This window comes from Heptranchias perlo, chromosome 19 (genome assembly GCF_035084215.1).
Source record: "Heptranchias perlo isolate sHepPer1 chromosome 19, sHepPer1.hap1, whole genome shotgun sequence".
Classification (NCBI taxonomy): Eukaryota; Metazoa; Chordata; class Chondrichthyes; order Hexanchiformes; family Hexanchidae; genus Heptranchias; species Heptranchias perlo.
Window position 1 is genome coordinate 46,645,240 of NC_090343.1, and position 17,988 is coordinate 46,663,227.

The window sequence follows — 17,988 nt, forward strand, 5'->3', positions numbered from 1 at the left end:
TCAGGAGGACAGGGACATTCTGGTGAAATGGGCAGACGCATGGCAGATGAAATTTAACGCAAAGAAGTGTGAAGTGATTCATTTTGGTAGGAAGAATGAGGAGTGGCAATCTGAACAAAATAGTACAGTTTTAAAGGTGACGCAGGAACAGAAAGACCCGGGGGCGTATGTACACAAGTCTTTGAAGGTGGCAGGACAAGTTGAGAAGGCTGTTAAAAAGGCATATGTGATCCTTGGTTTTCTAAATAGAGGCATAGACTACAAAAAGCAAGGAAGTTATGCTAAGCCTTCATAAAACACTAGTTATGCCCCAGCGGGAGTACTATCTGGGCACCACACTTTTGGAAGGATGTCAAGGCCTTAGCGAGGGTGCGGAGGAAATTTGCAAGAATGGTACCAGGGATGAGGGACTTCAGTTACGTGGAGAGATGAGAGAATCTGGAATTGTTCTCCTTGGAGCAGAGATGGTTATGGGGAGATTTGATTGAGGTGTTCAAAATCATGATGGGTTTTGATAGAGTAAATAACGAAAAACTGTTTCCAGTGGCAGAAGGGTCGGTAACCAGAGGACACAGATTTAAGGTAATTGGCAAAAGAACAAGAGGCGACATGAGGGAAAAAATTTACACAGCGAGTTGTTATGATCTTGAATGCACCGTCTGAAAAGGTGGTGGAAGCAGATTCAATAGTAACTTTCAAAAGGAAATTGGATAAATACTTGAAGGAGAAAAATTTGCAGGGCTATGGGGAAAGAGAGGGGGAATGGGACTAATTGGATAGTTCTTTCAAAGAGCCGGCACAGGCACGATGGGCCGAATGGCCGCCTCCTGTGCTGTTTCATTCTATGATTAAACTGCAGTAGAGCTAGGTGATACTGGTTCAAATTAGCAAATGGTAATTTTAGGACTGATAGCAGGAAACTCTTCACACAAAGGGCGATCAGCTTGTTGGATTAACTTTCAGTTAGCGTAGTGGAGCCAAAATTCCTGCTATCGTTTTTTTAAAAATAATTAGATGCTATAATGGGATCTCTCTCTGGTTGAATTAAGATGGGCCAAATGGCCTTCCTCATCCATAATGTTCTTGTGATTTATGAAGGAACTAATGTGATTTCAAAAAGCCTGTATTCACCAAGTTATGAAAGCCAAACCTGAGATGCGTAGCATTGTGTGGCCTGGTGAAATACTTGCATGTTTGGTGTTTTAAAAGACAACTTTTGCCAATATCCTAAATTATACAGCACTCTAACTGAGTCAGGGACTGAAAGGGAAGAGGAAGAGTTAAAAAATGATGGCGAGTCATACAATTTAAGGCTCCCTGGATGAGAGATATTAGGATCACTGTTACAGCCAACTGAAGCCTCCTCTGGTGTCTCCAGTGTGCCTGAGGCAAAGCAGATTGTTTCTGATTAACCTCTGAATCAGTAATCAAAATGTGGAGATGCCGGTGATGGACTGGGGTTGACAAATGTAAAGAATCTTACAACACCAGGTTATAGTCCAACAATTTTCAAATAAAATTGTTAGACTATAACCTGGTGTTGTAAGATTCTTTACATCAGTAATCAAAACCACACGCCATACTTATGTGGACCTATATCACCTTTCCTTCATCGTCGCTTTGTCAGTATGCTTGAATTCCTTAACTAACGCCATTGTGGCAGCACCGTCGCCACAAAGGCGGCAGCAGTTCCAAGCAAAACCCCATCGCTACCTTCTCAGGGTAACTCGGGATGGGCAATAAATGCGGCCTTGCCAGCGATGCTCACATCCAGAGAACAAATTTTTTAAAATCTCACGGACTCGTGGTCCCCCGCTGGACACAGTCAGTTCATGCTTGCTAAGCCTACAACCTCTCATGACTCAAGACTCTGAAGGCAGAACAAAATGCTCATGTCCTTCCAGAAGCTAAGTTCAGCATGATACAGAAAGAAAATGGCTCGAATTGGAAGAGAAGCTGCTGGTCTGGGGGCTGACAAGAATAGTGGAAAAAGTAATCAATGCTATTGAAATTTAAATTCATCACATAACTATCTAAACTAACCTTGGGTCTTTTGTTTAAATCGTATGCAAATCTACTCATTCACTGTAGTGAAATGTGTTCAACAGATTACTCTTGAAACCAGACACATTATGCAACAAATTGCTCATCTGAACTTCACGCTGACTGATCCATACCTGCCAACCCCTGCTCAGTTTGCGTAGTACTTCTACTGATGTCTGTAAACACGCAGAAGGAGCTAATTGCAAATGTTAAGGAGGGGGCGTCAATTGGAACCAGGAATGTAATTTTGTAGAGGTAGAGTGGGAACAGACTAAAAGTGAGCTGTCCACTCCGAAGATGAGTGGTTATCAACGTTGCAGTGGGGTTTCTTGTACAGCACATATAACAAGATTTTACAAAACAGACATATAGCCTGACCTAAAACTCCTGACAGTTGCTTGTAGTATTGTATGTCACATTTTGTATAAATTCCTCAACAATAATTAATTAACATGCATTAATTATGGCATGTTAACCGGTTTAGGGATGTCCTCTGTAGCAGTGGTTTCCACACCCTTCTTGATGGAAGAGCCGCAGCAAATATTAATACATCCCAGGAAAACCCCCTCTCCATTCACTTTCTGCTCCCTCAGTCCTAACTGAACAACAGTGTCAGAGACCCAAAGGAAAATAGTGCTATTATCACAGGAAATAATTTTCAGTTGTGTAGCAGGAATGAGGGACTTCAGTCATGTGAAGAGAATAGCAAGGCTGGGATTGTTCTCCTTACAGCAGAGAAGGTTAAGGAAAGATTTAATAGAGGTGTTCAAAATTTATGAAATGTTTTGATAGTGAATAAGGAGAAACCATTTTCATTGGCAGCAGGGTCGGTAACCAGAGGACACAGATTTAAGATAATTGGCAAAAGAAACGGGGGGAGAGGAGACTTTTTTTTAATGCACAGTTGTCATGATCTGGAATGCACTACCTGACAGGGTGGTGGAAGCAGATTTAATAGTATCTTTCAAAAGGGAATTGAATATATTCTTGAAAAGGGCAATGGTAAAGAGCAGGGGAGTATGACTAATTGGACAGCGCTTACAAAGAGCCAGCACAGACACAAAGAGCCAAAGGGCCTCCTGTGCTGTGTGACTCTGTTATGTACCAACCTGCTAATAAGTTGTTAAATATAGGAAAAGTATACAATACAGAATTCTCAAGACTCCAGATTAAAAACTGACCAGGAGCAGCCAATCGGTTGGCCGTGTCCCAATGTGGACTGCAGTCCACTATTAGACTAGCCCTGCATTAAAGATCATTTTAATAGTTTCACAGCAGCAACAAGACAGGCAAATGTGTTTTCTTTTTATTAAATTGGTGATGGTAACATCAATCAAAGCAAGAGCCCCAGACAGAGAAATCTGATGATCTCATGATCCCTCGATGGGGGTGGAGTCCATTGGCCCCAGTTTGAAAAGCCATGATCTAATGGAGGGAGTAAGATTAAAAATTTTGATATCCAGTCTAAAACTTTACCGGAATAGCCAAATAAGAGAAATACCTAAACCAGCTAAATATTTGGACAGCTGTGAGCTAAGTATGCCACGGGAGACAAATCTGACCAAGAGCCAAAGGTTTCAAACAGTTAACAGTGCAATTTGTGATTAATACCTCATGTCCATACCAATTGTGTTTACAATTGCAGCTATTCATCGTAAATGAATCCCACAACTCTGCCTAACTTGGTGATTGGAAAACATCCTTTTTACTGTGCTCACAGTTTGAATTTGCTCTCCACATAGATGGCTCGACAGGGTAGATGCAGGGGAGGATGTTTCCCCTGGCTGGGGAGTCTAGAACCCAAGGGTCACAGTCACAGAATAAGGAGTCGGCCATTTAGGGATGAGATGAGGAGAAATTTCTTCATTCAGAGGGTGGTGAATCTTTGGAATTCTCTACCCCAGAGGGCTGTAGAGGCTCAGTCATTGAGTACATTCAAAACAGAGATCGATAGATTTCTAGATATTAAAGGCATCAAGGGATATGGGGATAGTGCAGGAAAATGACGTTGCGGTAGAAGATCAGCCATGATCTTGTTGAATGGCTGAGCAGGCTCGAGGGGCCAGATGGCCTATTCCTGCTCCTATTTCTTATGTTCTAACTATCCTTTTCATACTCTTGCTTTGATTGATGTTACCATCACCAATTTAATAAAAAGAAAACACATTTGCCTGTCTTGTTACTGCTGTGAAACTATTAAAATGATCTTTAATGCAGGGCTAGTCTAATAGTGGACTACAGTCCACATTGGGACAGGGCCAACCGATTGGCTTCTCCTGGCCAGTTTTTATCAAGATGGTTGCCTCTTGCTGTTCTCGTGCTGTTGCCCTTTCCATGTTTGCCATTTCTGATCCCTACCATTGTTTTCAAGCGTTTGGTTCTTCTCTATATTCTACTTATTCATTGAATCCAGTTAATATGGAGGCTGGATTTCAGCCTAACTGCTAAAAGCATATTTTAAATGATGGATTAAAGTTTCAATATTGATGGACTAAGAGGCTGGGGATGGCTCTGTGTTGCTGTGCACGGGGCTGTGTAGTCTGCAGCTCCCATGAAACTTAAAAGCAGCAATTACAATTCCTGTCTGTTTAACTTGCAATCCAGTATCAAATGCACTTCACTCATAACATCTCCTGGTTTGTTGACTTCAGGCTGTCTCTGGGCTCAGTAGGAAAGACAAAGGGGGTGCGACATAGGACCACAGATGGTCCTGAAGTTTATTGTACTCCATTCAGTATTTTTGATAAAAGCTTGATGTGATTTTTATTTTTATTAATAGTATCAGTTTTTGTAGTGATATTTTAGCTGTTGGGCCCTATGTCATTATCCCAACAAAATAAACCTATTTCTAGTGTCATCAGTACGGGAACAACAGTGCTTGTTGGTGATAAGACAGCAAATTACTGGTGACAGTGAGCCGACCTCTTACACCACTTTCAACAGTATTTCCTATATTATGCTGGTGCACTTTCAAGCCAGCAAGTCTTGCACCTTCTGTGTCATTCTAAGCTTAGATAGAGTGACAGATGTAATAGCAGTCATCTGTGTCTATCCATGTAAAACAGTCGAGGATAAATGATATAGGGCTTAAGATAAATATTTGGACTCCAGGCCTCAGCTCACATTTTTGATAATGATCAGTGAAATTAATTGAGTCGCACCTTTTTCATCATGAGATTTGCCCTTTACTGGTTTCATATATGCTAGCCATCAGAGCTTGCAACCAAGTGTTCTGCTTGTCCTAATTTGTTGGTTAAAGTGACTGGGTGACCCCAGAAGGTTGCAGGGAATTCACAATGAGCCATTGCAGCTCTGTGCATGGACAAATAACCTCCTTGGGCTCTTGTGCTGGACCAGGCAGATTACTGGCTGTTAGCAGAGAGGGAGATTGACTGCATCAGAAACCTTTGTGAGGAAAAGCAGTTGTTTGCAGTGTGATAGTATATGATTAAAATCAATAATTAAATGTTAATTGCAATGAATACAAATAATCAAAATTAATATTTCCTTGCGGTGAGGTTCATGAAGTATGATTGAAATAGTACTGGAATGCAGATGAAAATTGGCTTCACCAAGGTTTCTAGCAGAACCAAAGGTCCAGTTGAAATCACCACCTAGTGTTCTCTCTTTCTCTCGTGTGCTCGCTCTCGCTGACGAGCAACCAGTCCTACCAAGCATGGGTATCCCGCACAGAAAAACTGACCGGCAGTCCCTTGCAGGGCAACTGCTACAGAATGTGGTAGCTTTAAATCCATACTGGATTTTTACCAGAAAATGCAGGAAAAATTAGCAGTTGGTTTGAAACAAACTTTTTAGATATTGGCACCACATGGGCCTCTATAGTCCATGGGAACAATCCCGGATCCTAGCAAGCTGTTAAATATGTGAGTGAGGAGCTCCCAGAGCACAACCCTTTGTTTTTCCTTTGAACACCTTTTGAATGAATGCCGCCAGGGCCAGTAACCCAATCTGTTTTGAGACCCCTCAGTCTATCCAGGACTACATCTGCATCCACTTTGCCACTTTCAACTTAAGATTCAGCTGTATGGTGTACTATTGGTAACTCAGCATCACCTCTATTGAAGACTGATGGAAAGTGGCCATTTAAACCCTCTGATAGAGGTAGGCAACTTCCCAGTGATACTCTGATGAAAATTGTGGGTGGGTTGGGGGAGATGAATGGAGAGAGGTGTACTGTAGCAACTTGATCTCTGGAAAACTGCACCAATGAGCGTTGGTAAGTTTGCGCATTTAGTCAAAACCCACACCTAGCATATTAACACCCTGAAAGGGGTCCGTGTTTAAGCAGACGGGGTCATTTCCTTAGCTGTGCTCGGTGCTTTAAGGCGAGAGGGTTAGAAAATGTTCTGTCCGTGGAATGAACTAACCACGCTGTTTGAGTCATTGCTCTTTAATGAATTTTTCTCAACTTTGGGTGGGGGAGGGGAAGATCCCATCTCACCAGTGGCCTCCCTTCCCTTCGCCCTAGTGGCTTCTCTTCCCGTTCCTGCCCCTTCAGCCCTAGTTTCTCTCCTGGAGATGTTCAACTCCTGCTGGGCCATGGTTCTGGAGTTACCAAGTGATTTCCAGTGTCTTATTCAAGAGGCCATTATTTACGTGTGCCTTGACAATGAGTGCCGGCACCAGTGTTGAGCCCAATCCTCTCTCTACCCGAAACCCACGCATGCACTAGGGTCACTGGATAACAATTAGGAATTGCCTTAGTCAAGTTTCCTTTTTTTCCACCCATCTCTGACCCTGTGCCTCCCCAGCTCAGATCCGCTAAAGGCACAGATTGAGGTTCAAACTTGAGGCCTTCCTCATCCCTATGCCTCAGTTACTCACTGGATAAACTTGCTGAGCCTTCATGGAAGGTATTGTTTGTAGTTTGCCACTTTCAGTTCAACAGTTACCAAATGCCAGCCTCAGTGACCTCCATGTGTTCAGCATTGTCGAATGCTGCTCAACAAGTCCAGTACTTGTTGTACATGGGATTAAAGGGACAATGGCAGCATGGATACAAAATTGGCTAAGGGACAGAAAGCAGAGAGTAGTGACGAACGGTTGTTTTTCAGACTGGAAGGAAGTATACAGTAGTGTTTCCTAGGGGTCAGTATTAGGACCACTGCTCTTTTTGATATATGTTAATGACCTGGACTTGGGTATAGAGGGTATAATTTCAAAGTTTGCAGATGACATGAAACTCCAATGTAGTAAACAATGTGGAGGATAGTAACAGACTTCAGGAAGTGATAGACTAGATTGCTCTTTCGAAGGCACGATGGGTCGAATGGCCGCCTCCTGTGCTGTACCTACTATGATATACTTTCAGATATAATTGCCCTCTGGCCTATCCTGCAGTTTAGTCAGAGTTTAGATTGCTGGGTGCTTGATTCTTGCTCTTATTTGCACTGTATGTCACTGTATTGTTAAATACAAAACATTTGTTCTTGCAGGACCTGAATGTATGGGATTGGGTTGCCAGTCAGCTTTGAGCTACTAAGCTGCCTGCAAGTAAAATCCCTACAACTCAAGTCCTTCATTGACCCTTCCTGTGATGCTACCGTAATAAGGCAGCAGACTGACGGTTTGAGAGGTTGGAATGAAGCCCACAGGTTTAAAAACATGCCAATCATAAAGGACAGCGCTGCACAACAAACTGATTTAGGATCAATAATATTGCTCAAACTCGTTGGGACAAGTGTTAATTTTCGTAGTCTTTGATGTTTTAGTTGAGGCATTAGGTGGTTTGTCCTTCGAACTGATGGGTTTTTTTTTATTCACACTTTTTAACAAAGAAATTTACATGGCTGATCTCACATTTCTCGTTGATGAGTGTGCCTGACTCAGTTCACGTTCACTTACTTCTTGAAATAAAAATAGATTATCATCTTCTCTGATATCTGTATATCATTACTTTAAATGCTGAGGTGTTGGCCTTGGCTCATTTGGTAGAACTCTGACCTCTGGGTCAGGAGGTCATGGGTTTAAACCCCACTCCAGAGACTTGAGCACATAATCCAGGCTGACACTTCAGTGCCAGTACTGAGAGTGCGGTGCTGTCTTTCAAATGATATGGTAAACCGAGGCCTTATCTGGCTTCTTAGATGGACATAAAAGATCCCATGGCACTATTCGAAAAAGAGCAGGGGAGTTCTCCCCTGGCCAATACATATCCCTTAACCAACATCACAAACAGATTATCTGGTTATTTATCACATTGCTGTTTGTGGGACCTTGCTGTGTGCAATTGGCTGCTGCGTTACCTACGTTACAACAGTGACTACACTACAAAAGCACTTTATTGGTTGGGACGTCTTGAGGTCATGAAAGGCACTATATAAATTCAAGTTCTGTTTTTTTTTCCCGATGCAGTATTGTTAGTTTTCTGGCTGTCTTTAGTATGTTTCTCCCCCCCCCCCCCCCCCCCACCAGGGTTTGGCCGTTCTGCTCCCAGGCCAGTCTGAAGTCGTAGTACACTTTGTTCTCATGGCTATCAGTGGCATCGCCAGAGCAGCCTAGGGCCAACAAGATCTGATCTGCCTGCTCTGTTTGGGTAAGAAATTTGACTCTTGGCTTTTTCCCCAGTAAACAATGTGGGAATAGTTTCAACAAGAAGAACCCCTCCCAGTCTTTCCTTCCACTTTTAATTAGTCAATGTGGAATGTGTATGTTGGAGAGTTTACTTTGTATGGTACCACACTTCCTGTTTGGTTCTCCATTCTCTTTTAAATCCAAAAGTTTATAATTTTGATGCAATACTAAATGGGATGGGGAGACAGGACTAATTTGGGGTCCCTATAACTCGCCTGGCTAGTAATGTAGTATGCAGCCAGTTGCCAATTGTAACACATGTACGTATTGTGAATTTGACTGGTAGTTACCGGGGGCAAAGAAAAATTTGGAGAAGTGGCACTGGGATAGCAGTAGGCGCACAACAGATTTCACTACGTGGTTCACTCTATTTAAATTTTTGCAGCGATTCAGAAGCCAGTACTTAGAGGGTGAGCGGTGCACAAGTATAAAAATTTGATGCTGTTATGTCCATTGTTTTTGGGTTGATAACTGAATGTTGTGGTTTCTGTAGATCTTGTTCTTGGCATGAATGTAGAAGTCTTACTAAAGTACTGCAATCTCTTGTGGTGCTTGCTGCTCGAGTGGTAATCTGCAGGGAGCAGCAACTTCTGATATTCTGTATTGCATTGTATATTAAAAACAGTGAGTGACCAGAATCTTCTAATAGTATAGCCACTAAAGATGGCGTGTGAGGGTCATGTATTGTCAGCCACAAGTGCAGTGTGGCACAACTAATGTCATATGACATTACCATTGTCCTGTCCAAATAAGATGCTGTGTGACCTCGTCCATTATCTCATTGTTCTGGTCTTCCTCCCATGTGCCTTGTGCACCATATGTTGTAACAAATTTGTGCAACTTTTTTGTATGCGTAGATTTGCATGCATTTCCGGCACTCTTGTTTGGTAATGCTTCCACCCTCGTTGTTCAGGTTCAAATGTGTCTATTGAACTCCACATTTCTGTGAGCGAAGCCTCACTGCTCATTTTCACATGGTAATGGCTGGCAGTAATCGGCCAATGTTGAGCCACCTCCATCTCCTGCTTCTCCTCACCCCCGAGACATTTTTCAATCTTGCTCTGCTAAGAGACAATACAACTGCTGCCTTCTCCACCCCCAGTTAAGGCACTTGTCATTCCTATTCCCACTTGCACTGAGGCACATTTCAGCTCTGAACCCCCACGCCAAGAACACAAGATAATGACAGATCAGGAAGACCATTTAGCCCATATTAGTTTATCAATTCAGAAGCACCCTATACTTTCCCCTTTACACCATCCAATTATTCTTAAATGCACCCAGTATCTTTGCTTCCACCATTCTACAAGGAGTCCATTCCAAGTATTGATGAAGGAGAGCTTCCTGATATCAGTCCTAAAGTTACCTTATACTAGTTTGAGCCTGTATCCCCTTGTCCAGCTGTCACTTTAATTTAAAGTAATATTCTGGATTAACCGTTTCCATACCATTAACTATTTTCCAATCCTCTATAAGATCACCTCTCTGATGCCTCCTATGCAGGCTGAAAAGTTTGAATCTGCCAGTTTTTGCTCATAACTCTGACCCTGACACCAGGGACCAGCCTTGTTGCTTTTTCTGCACTGCCCCCAGCGCTTGACTGTCTTCCTTATGTCTTGGTGACCAGATCTGGACACAGTTCTCAAGGTGCAGTCTGACCAGAGCACTGTAACGTTCTCTGACTGATATTCAACTGTTTTGGCTATGTAGATCAGCATTCTGTTGGCTTTGTTGAGTCTACTAAGACTCCTAGGTTTCTTTCTGCTTTATCCGTAGCTATTTCGACACAGTTCATGGCATACATGTTTATTTTTCCACCCTAAAAATGCCATACTTTACACTTGTCTGCATTAAATTGCAATTATTTTGCCCACATACATACTTTGTCCAATTCTCTCTCATTTCTGAGCTGCTTTCTCCAGTTCCACTGCATCTCCCAATTTAGTATCGTCAGCAGACCTGACGACTTTGCATTGAGTTATTGAGTGCAGGTTATTTATTTAAACGAGAAACAGTAGTGGTCTCAATACTGAGCCCTAGAGCTCCCTACTCTGTATTGTCCTTTCCTCCGCGCACCCCCCCCCCCCCCCCACAACACCACCACCATCCCAACATGACTCCTTCAATGATTACTTGTTGCTTTCTATCCATGAGCCAGTTTCTTGTCCATTCCCACAGGTTATCTTGAATCCCCACAGCTTTCAGTTTGCTTTTTTGTGGGACTTTGTCAGATGCCATTTAGAAGTCTCGGTACACCATATCATAGTGCTTTCCACTGTCTGCTTGGGATATTGTTTCCTCAAAGAAGTCAAGGAAGTTGGTTGGGCATGATTATCTTCTAAATCCATGTTGACTGCTGTTAACTAGGTAAAAGGAAGAAGAAAGTACTTGTATTTATATGGTGTCTTTCATAACCTCGGGACATCCCAAAACATTTCACAGCGATTGAAGAACTTTTGAAGTGTAGTCACTGTTGTAATGTAGGGAAACGTGGCGGCCAATTTACGCCCAGCAAGGTCCTACAAACAGCAATGAGATAAATGATCAGAAATATGTTTTAGTGATGTTAAGTGAGGGATAATTATTGGCCAGCGAATTCCCCAGCTCTACTTTGAAATCGCACCATGCAATCTAGTGCGTCCATCTGAGAGGACAGATAGGTCCTCTGTTTAACATCTTATCCGAAAGACGACATCTTCGGTGCAGCATTCCCTCAGTACTGCACTGGAGTATCAGCCTGGATTATGTGCTCGAGTCCTGGAGCGGGCTTCTGACCCAGAGGTGAGAGTTCTATGGAGTGAGCTATGCTGGCGTGATGTGACATAGTTGTGGTCTGTGTAACAGATTATGTAACCACATATGATATTGTTACTGTGTATTTGAGTTTCCTCCCTGGCTGTTGGTGGTTTGCATTCCATCAAATGTTCTAATCTTCAGTGCACAGGGGAGATGGTAGTTATTGTACTCCTACAGTCTGTTTCCTAGCATGAGCTTAAGCAAAACCATTCCAGGTTTTATTCCTTTCCAGGCCTTAAAAAGTGCAGCCTGTAGTATGCACACAGTAGCCAATTGTAGTAGGACAGCAGGAAGAGGTGCTTTCTCCAATGCTCCAGTGGGTAATTGCATTATACAAAAGCAAGTTCTTTCCTTCTTTCTATGAAAGAAAGATGTGGGTAGGGTCCTATATAAATGCATCTGTTAAACATTGCAATGTGCTGATGTGCCAAAGTCCCAAGTCTGTGCTGTCAGCTGATCTCCACCAGGACAGCAATTGCAGCATTGTGCTTGGCTCGGGAGTTTGGGATACCTGCTGATCCATTATCCAGTGCCCTCCCCACTGGAAAGTGTGTGTTTAGGCACATCATAGGAAGACCTATTGGTTATGATGCCCTCTGTGTTTGAATAGCTGCCAAAATTCACTGTCCAAGGCTCATAGATGAAGGATGGCCACTTGGGTGAGATGGTGATGGGGGCTTCTGCTGAAACTCTACACCCTGAGGAGAAAAATCAAGATGAGGAAGACTAAGGAGCATTTGTACAGTTGGTTGATGTACACCGAGAACCAGCATATCCTGATGCCAATGAGAAGATGCGACTGCTGAAATTAGATTCTTACTCATAATTGCTTATAGACGCCAGATTTAGTGGAACTATTAAACTAAAAAGAGTGTGGCAGTCCAAGTAATATGAAGCAAACTTGGGTACGGGTGTTCAGTTCTCATCAAGCCAGAGGAAGCTACATGTGGAAATTGGGTACTGGCATTTATTAGTATCCCTGTAAACCCCAGGTGCTGAACTTCTACTGGTTGAGCTCTCCTAGTTCATGGTGACGGTTTGCTGTGCAATGCAGCTTTTCTCCCTGGTTTTAATTACTGTATTCAGCTGTAAGTGAAAATGTAAAGCACATCAATCTGTTAAATGTGTTCCAGGCATTGCATCAGCCTATGATTTTGTCATTTGACAGTATATAAATCATGGCATCATTTTAAAATATGCCACAAAACTGGGGTCAAAATTCAACTGATGCAGTTGCTTTCCCTTTGTTTTTAAGGGTTATGTCTGGAGTTGGTTTGTGTGAGCCCCAAGAGCATCACTTGCATTGAAACAGTTCTTATTTATTTTCCCACTTCGTTTTTATGGTGGGTTCTGTGTGTTGGCAATGTAGAAAGCTATAGGGGGTAAAGTGGTGTAGTGGTTTGGTTCTGAACTGGTAATCCAGAGGTCATGAGTTCACATCCCACCATGGATAGTTGTGAAACTAATTTGTGGATTTTCAAGGTGCTTGTAAAAACCCATGGAAGATAATTGGGTGTGTTTTGGAGCCTATTATAAATCTAATAAAGCTCATTACCACTCCAACCCCACTCATTTTACTTCAAAGCCACAGCAATTCCACAAGTGCAGTGATGGGAGTGCTCAAAAAAGTCTGGTTAATGTATTCATAGCAGGGCACATCTATCTGAAATAAACAGCTGCAATCAATCTTAAAATAAACCTTAAGTCTTAAAATATGTCAACAGCCAGGCATGCTCCAGAAAGTTCCTTCTGAGGAAAATGAAAAGATGTATTTCAGCAGTTTATTTTTTTTTATTGTGTAACTTCTTTGGGGACAAACAACAAATGAACACACCTGCACCTACAACTCAAAGAAACAAACAGCTAATTTTTAAAAATCCTGCCTCTAGATTATGCGCAACCAACAATGGGCGGGGGGGAGGGAGCCATTTGGCTGGTGCTGACAGTCTCCAGTCCGCCTTCCAACTGATCTGATGGGCTGTGAGCGCATTACCATCCTCCAACCAGTATGGTTCTGATGTCTTCCAGTGCCATCCTCCAACCAATCTGGCTGATACTGTTGACCTCCAATTCCAGAGGAAGAAAAGCTGAATTTTCTTGTGAAATGCTGACAGTTAGCATGTATGCAGCACTGAGCTGGGAGTTTTCCTGCACTCAAACCGGTGTGAAATGACTTACCGATGGGAGCCGCCCAACTCATGGCTTTGGTGCGTTGTATAGTCTCGAGTTACATCGCCAGTTCTGCATTGCTTTGCCCCCAAAACTGCTTCACGTTGACACAAATGTGGTAAGACAGATCTACATGTGTCTGCTGGGCCTGGGAGTGGTATGCCGTTTTGCAGAACTACTTTTTATAACTGGTCACCTCTGTCTTCTCTCTATGCAGTTGTGTTGAGTGTAAAATAAACTTGCATCAAATGGCGAGATATTTTACCAACTTGTATTCGAGCTAAAATGTTGACTTTTGGGCTGAGAGTATTAATGAGCATGTGAATTATTTTTATCATTGTCGCTAGCTAACGGATGCAGGCAATTCACCCTCAACTTAATGTTCTTACTAAAATGCACTTGTACTTGCAGTGCCAATGAGCCACGCAGATGGAAATTTAAACCAGCACTGTGACAAATTATTACAATGCACTATCTTTGGATCATTGATGGAGCAGAAAATTAATGGCAGTCTTCGCGCCTGAATGAATTATTCTAGAATTTTGTTCGAAGCCGCAGCCGTTCCTCCTGGTCTCTCGCCAAAGCTGTTCCGAAAAACTTCTGTGAATCCTTTTCAAACAACCCCTAAAGATAGTTTTTAGTTCTCGTATAGGGATCCTTCTTTAATTCGTTCGTGGGATGTGGGCGTCGCTGGCGAGGCCGGCATTTATTGCCCATCCCTAATTGCCCTTGAGAAGGTGGTGGTGAGCCGCCGCCTTGAACTGCTGCAGTCCATGTGGTGACGGTTCTCCCACAGTGCTGTTAGGAAGGGAGTTCCAGGATTTTGACCCAGCGACGATGAAGGAACGGCGATATATTTCCAAGTCGGGATGGTGTGTGACTTGGAGGGGAACGTGCAGGTGGTGTTGTTCCCATGTGCCTGCTGCTCTTGTCCTTCTAGGTGGTAGAGGTCGTGGGTTTGGGAGGTGCTGTCGAAGAAGCCTTGGCAAGTTGCTGCAGTACATCCTGTGGATGGTACACACTGCAGCCACTGTGCGCCGGTAGTGAAGTGAGTGAATGTTTAGGGTGGTGGATGGGGTGCCAATCAAGCGGGCTGCTTTGTCCTGGATGGTGTCGCGCTTCCTGAGTGTTGTTGGAGCTGCACTCATCCAGTTCATTCATTCATACAACTTTAATTTTAAAGATTATAATCTTTGAATTGAATGAAATAAGATTTTTTTTCCCAGACAGTTTCTTCATGACTTGGAAAACTGCTCTGGCTGTCCTGTGCCTGGCGCTCTGGCTGTCCTGTGCCTGGCGCTCTGGCTGTCCTGTGCCTGGCGCTCTGGCTGTCCTGTGCCTGGCGCTCTGGCTGTCCTGTGCCTGGCGCTCTGGCTGTCCTGTGCCTGGCGCTCTGGCTGTCCTGTGCCTGGCGCTCTGGCTCTCTCCTTTTGTGTTATTCCTAAAGACAGTACTCCTGTTTTGCCCAAACTACAAATATGCCATCCTCCATGCTCTTAGAAACATAGGAACAGGAGTAGGCCATTCAGCCCCTCGAGCCTGTTCTGCCATTCATTTAGATGATGGCTGATCTGTATCTCAACCTCGTTACCAACCCTTAATATTCTTGGTTAACAAAAATGTAACCATCTCAGTTTTGAATTTTTCCAATTGACCCCCCAGCCTCAACAGCTTTTTGGGAGAAGAGATTCCAGATTTCCTTTTGTGTAAAGAAGTGCTTCCTGACATCACCTCTGAATGGTCCAACTCTAATTTTTAAGGTTATGCCCCCCTTGTTCTGCACTCCCCAGACTCCCCCCTCTCTCCCTCTTTCCGGCATCCTCACTAATATTGAAATTAAGTCTAGTTGTACTGTCTCCTGTTCTAACGTGATATCCTAGCGCCTCAGAACCGCCGGAGTCCTTACCTCCTTTAGTGTTTTTTCTAATATACTAAACTTGGTGTTTTGCTGCATTATGATTCTTAGCACTGTGGCTAGAATTGTTTTACATTTTATTAAAAAAAAAGCTGTTATGGACTTATTCTGCCACATGGTTGTGTTCACCAACCATACAGATTGTAGTTTAGCTCTGGCTGGCATCGCAACAAAGTGTTTGAGGACTCCTTTCTACAGGGAGCCCGGCCTCGCTCCACCACGGGGGAGGGAGCCCGACCTCAAACTCCGGATTGAGGCTGAATTTATACTGTAATTGCAGTGTTGGTTCGAATGGAACTGCTTGACAAGACACTCCAGGACTTGAGCACATAATCTGAGGCAGCTGCACTGTCTTTCGGATGAAGTGTTAAACCAAGGCTCCATCTGTCCTCTCAGATGAATGTAAAAGATCCCATGGTACTATGGAGCAGGGGAGTTCTCCCCAGTGCCCTGGTCAACATTCCTCCCTTAACTAACATCACTAAAACGGATTATCCCATTTATCTCGTGCTGTTTGTGGAACTTTGCTGTGTACAAATTGGCTGCTGCTGCTGACACTTCAAAAGGAATTAAGTGACTGTGAAGTGTTTTGGGACATCCTGAGAATGTGAAAGATCCTATATAATCCCAAGTTCTTTTTGTTTCCATATCCTGAGAGTGTTCGATTCAGCTGTTGATTTAACTCTTTCGATTCCTTCCCCAAACAGTTCCGTGCTTTGGCACCGATGTACTATCGTGGATCAGCTGCCGCAATCATTGTCTATGATATCACAAAGGAGGTAAGAGATCGTGCTTGGTGATCACTTGTGTCCAGGATGGGAATTTATTCAGTGAGGAATATTCTAAGTTTCTGATGATCAAAAAAATTTAACATTTTGAAATTGGGAATATTACAGGCTGACTTTCTCATCTCTCGCCAACTTAACTTTAAAAGAAACAATCTCTTGTTCCTTCACCCCCCTTGTTCAGTTCATTGCTGTACCATGGGCTCAGGCTGGATAGTTTGTTAAACTAATGTTTGTGACGTGGGTAGGAAAGGCAAGTAATGTAAATCGTCGAAGAATTAATATTTTTGGTTCCACTAAAATAAAAGTTAGTTGGAGCACACAGAAGACACTACTGTATATGTGGGGTAATGTTTCATTCAATGATTTTACTATTATAAACAGATTACAAGATGTAGCTCTCCATAAATGATAAATAAACGAGCTGCTCGCCTGGAGTGAATTAATGTGGAACTATCGCTCCAGTCTCCTAATGATCCGACTTAATGTTTCAACACATCCTTCCCTGCCTGGGACTCTCCTCCCTCACCAGATGAGTAATTCCAATCTGTATGATGGAGTTTGGCCATTTGCTTCAGAGGAACTGCTGGAATAAGTTCCAGCAAGATAGGATTGTACAGGTTGGGAAAGGACAACTGCAGTCCATCTGGCTGGTCCCAGTGAAGTGGCTTGACTTTCAGTAAAGGTGACAAGCAAGCTTCAGCTTCCAATGGATCATCCTGACTGCCTTATCTGCTTAGGGAGTGAGGCAAAGGTGTGGAAGCTAGAGCAAATTGAACTGTGCCTGGTATTAAAAGGGAAATGCATAGGCTAGTGGTCCTGGGACTGCTCGACCGCACCTCATCGTCGGGAGCCTGGTAACAAACAGCTTCTCGTGGGGAATTAATGCAGCCACAAAAAAAAGAGAGAAAATCATTTTCCTCTTTCTCCCAATCAGAGGTTGATTACTGGTAATGGTTGGAAATCATAAATTGCCCCAAATCATCCCTCTGGGTGGTGGGCTAAGCAGTAGATTTGGAAATGTACAAGAGGAATCGAAGATTGGCTGCTTTCTCGCTATGTTACAAGATGCTTCATGTAGTTTCCAAAGTAATTTGCTGCACTAATTATTCTGGTCGTACTCTTGTGCAGGAGACGTTGCAGACGTTGAAGAACTGGGTGAAGGAACTGCGACAGCATGGACCTCCAAATATAGTGGTAGCAATTGCAGGAAACAAATGTGATCTTACTGACGCTAGGTATGTAGCACAGTGCTGGAGTTGGGGTAAAGTTTGGGAGCACTTTTTAATGTTTAACAGCCAGTTGATTTTAAGCCAACAAATGTATCAAGTGTTGTGCTTGGGCTGATAAAATACCGATACCAGCCCTCAACTCCCCACAAAGAAAACGCTTTGCCTCAGTTGTACCATCAGAGGAGGCAACTGAACCGGAGCCTGGGCAATGAGGGACCAAGAGAGATTCTTTCCAGGCCAGCTCTCTTACAAGCTTGCAGGATCAAATCGCTCATTTGCTCTTGAGTAGTTGAGAAATAGCTTTTGGGGGAGTAGGAAAAAAGTGGCTTTGTTTTAAACCATTCCCTACTCTGTCTTGGTATGTCTGGAGCTGAACTGAACTGAACTGTTAAATGAACTGTTTCACTTTACATCCTGAGAGCCCACCTCATCCCTCAGAATCCGGAAAGCTGTA

At 43.2% G+C, this 17,988-nt stretch overlaps 1 protein-coding gene across 1 annotated transcript in view; it reads left to right on the top strand.

Moving 5' to 3' along the window:
- rab22a (RAB22A, member RAS oncogene family) overlaps positions 1 to 17,988 on the top strand; it is a 71,920-nt gene that overhangs the window by 36,205 nt on the left and 17,727 nt on the right. Inside the window, exons 4-5 of the mRNA XM_068000698.1 lie at positions 16,225 to 16,296; positions 17,434 to 17,540. Of these exons, the coding sequence (XP_067856799.1) occupies positions 16,225 to 16,296; positions 17,434 to 17,540 (179 nt within the window). The remainder of the gene's footprint in view (positions 1 to 16,224; positions 16,297 to 17,433; positions 17,541 to 17,988) is intronic.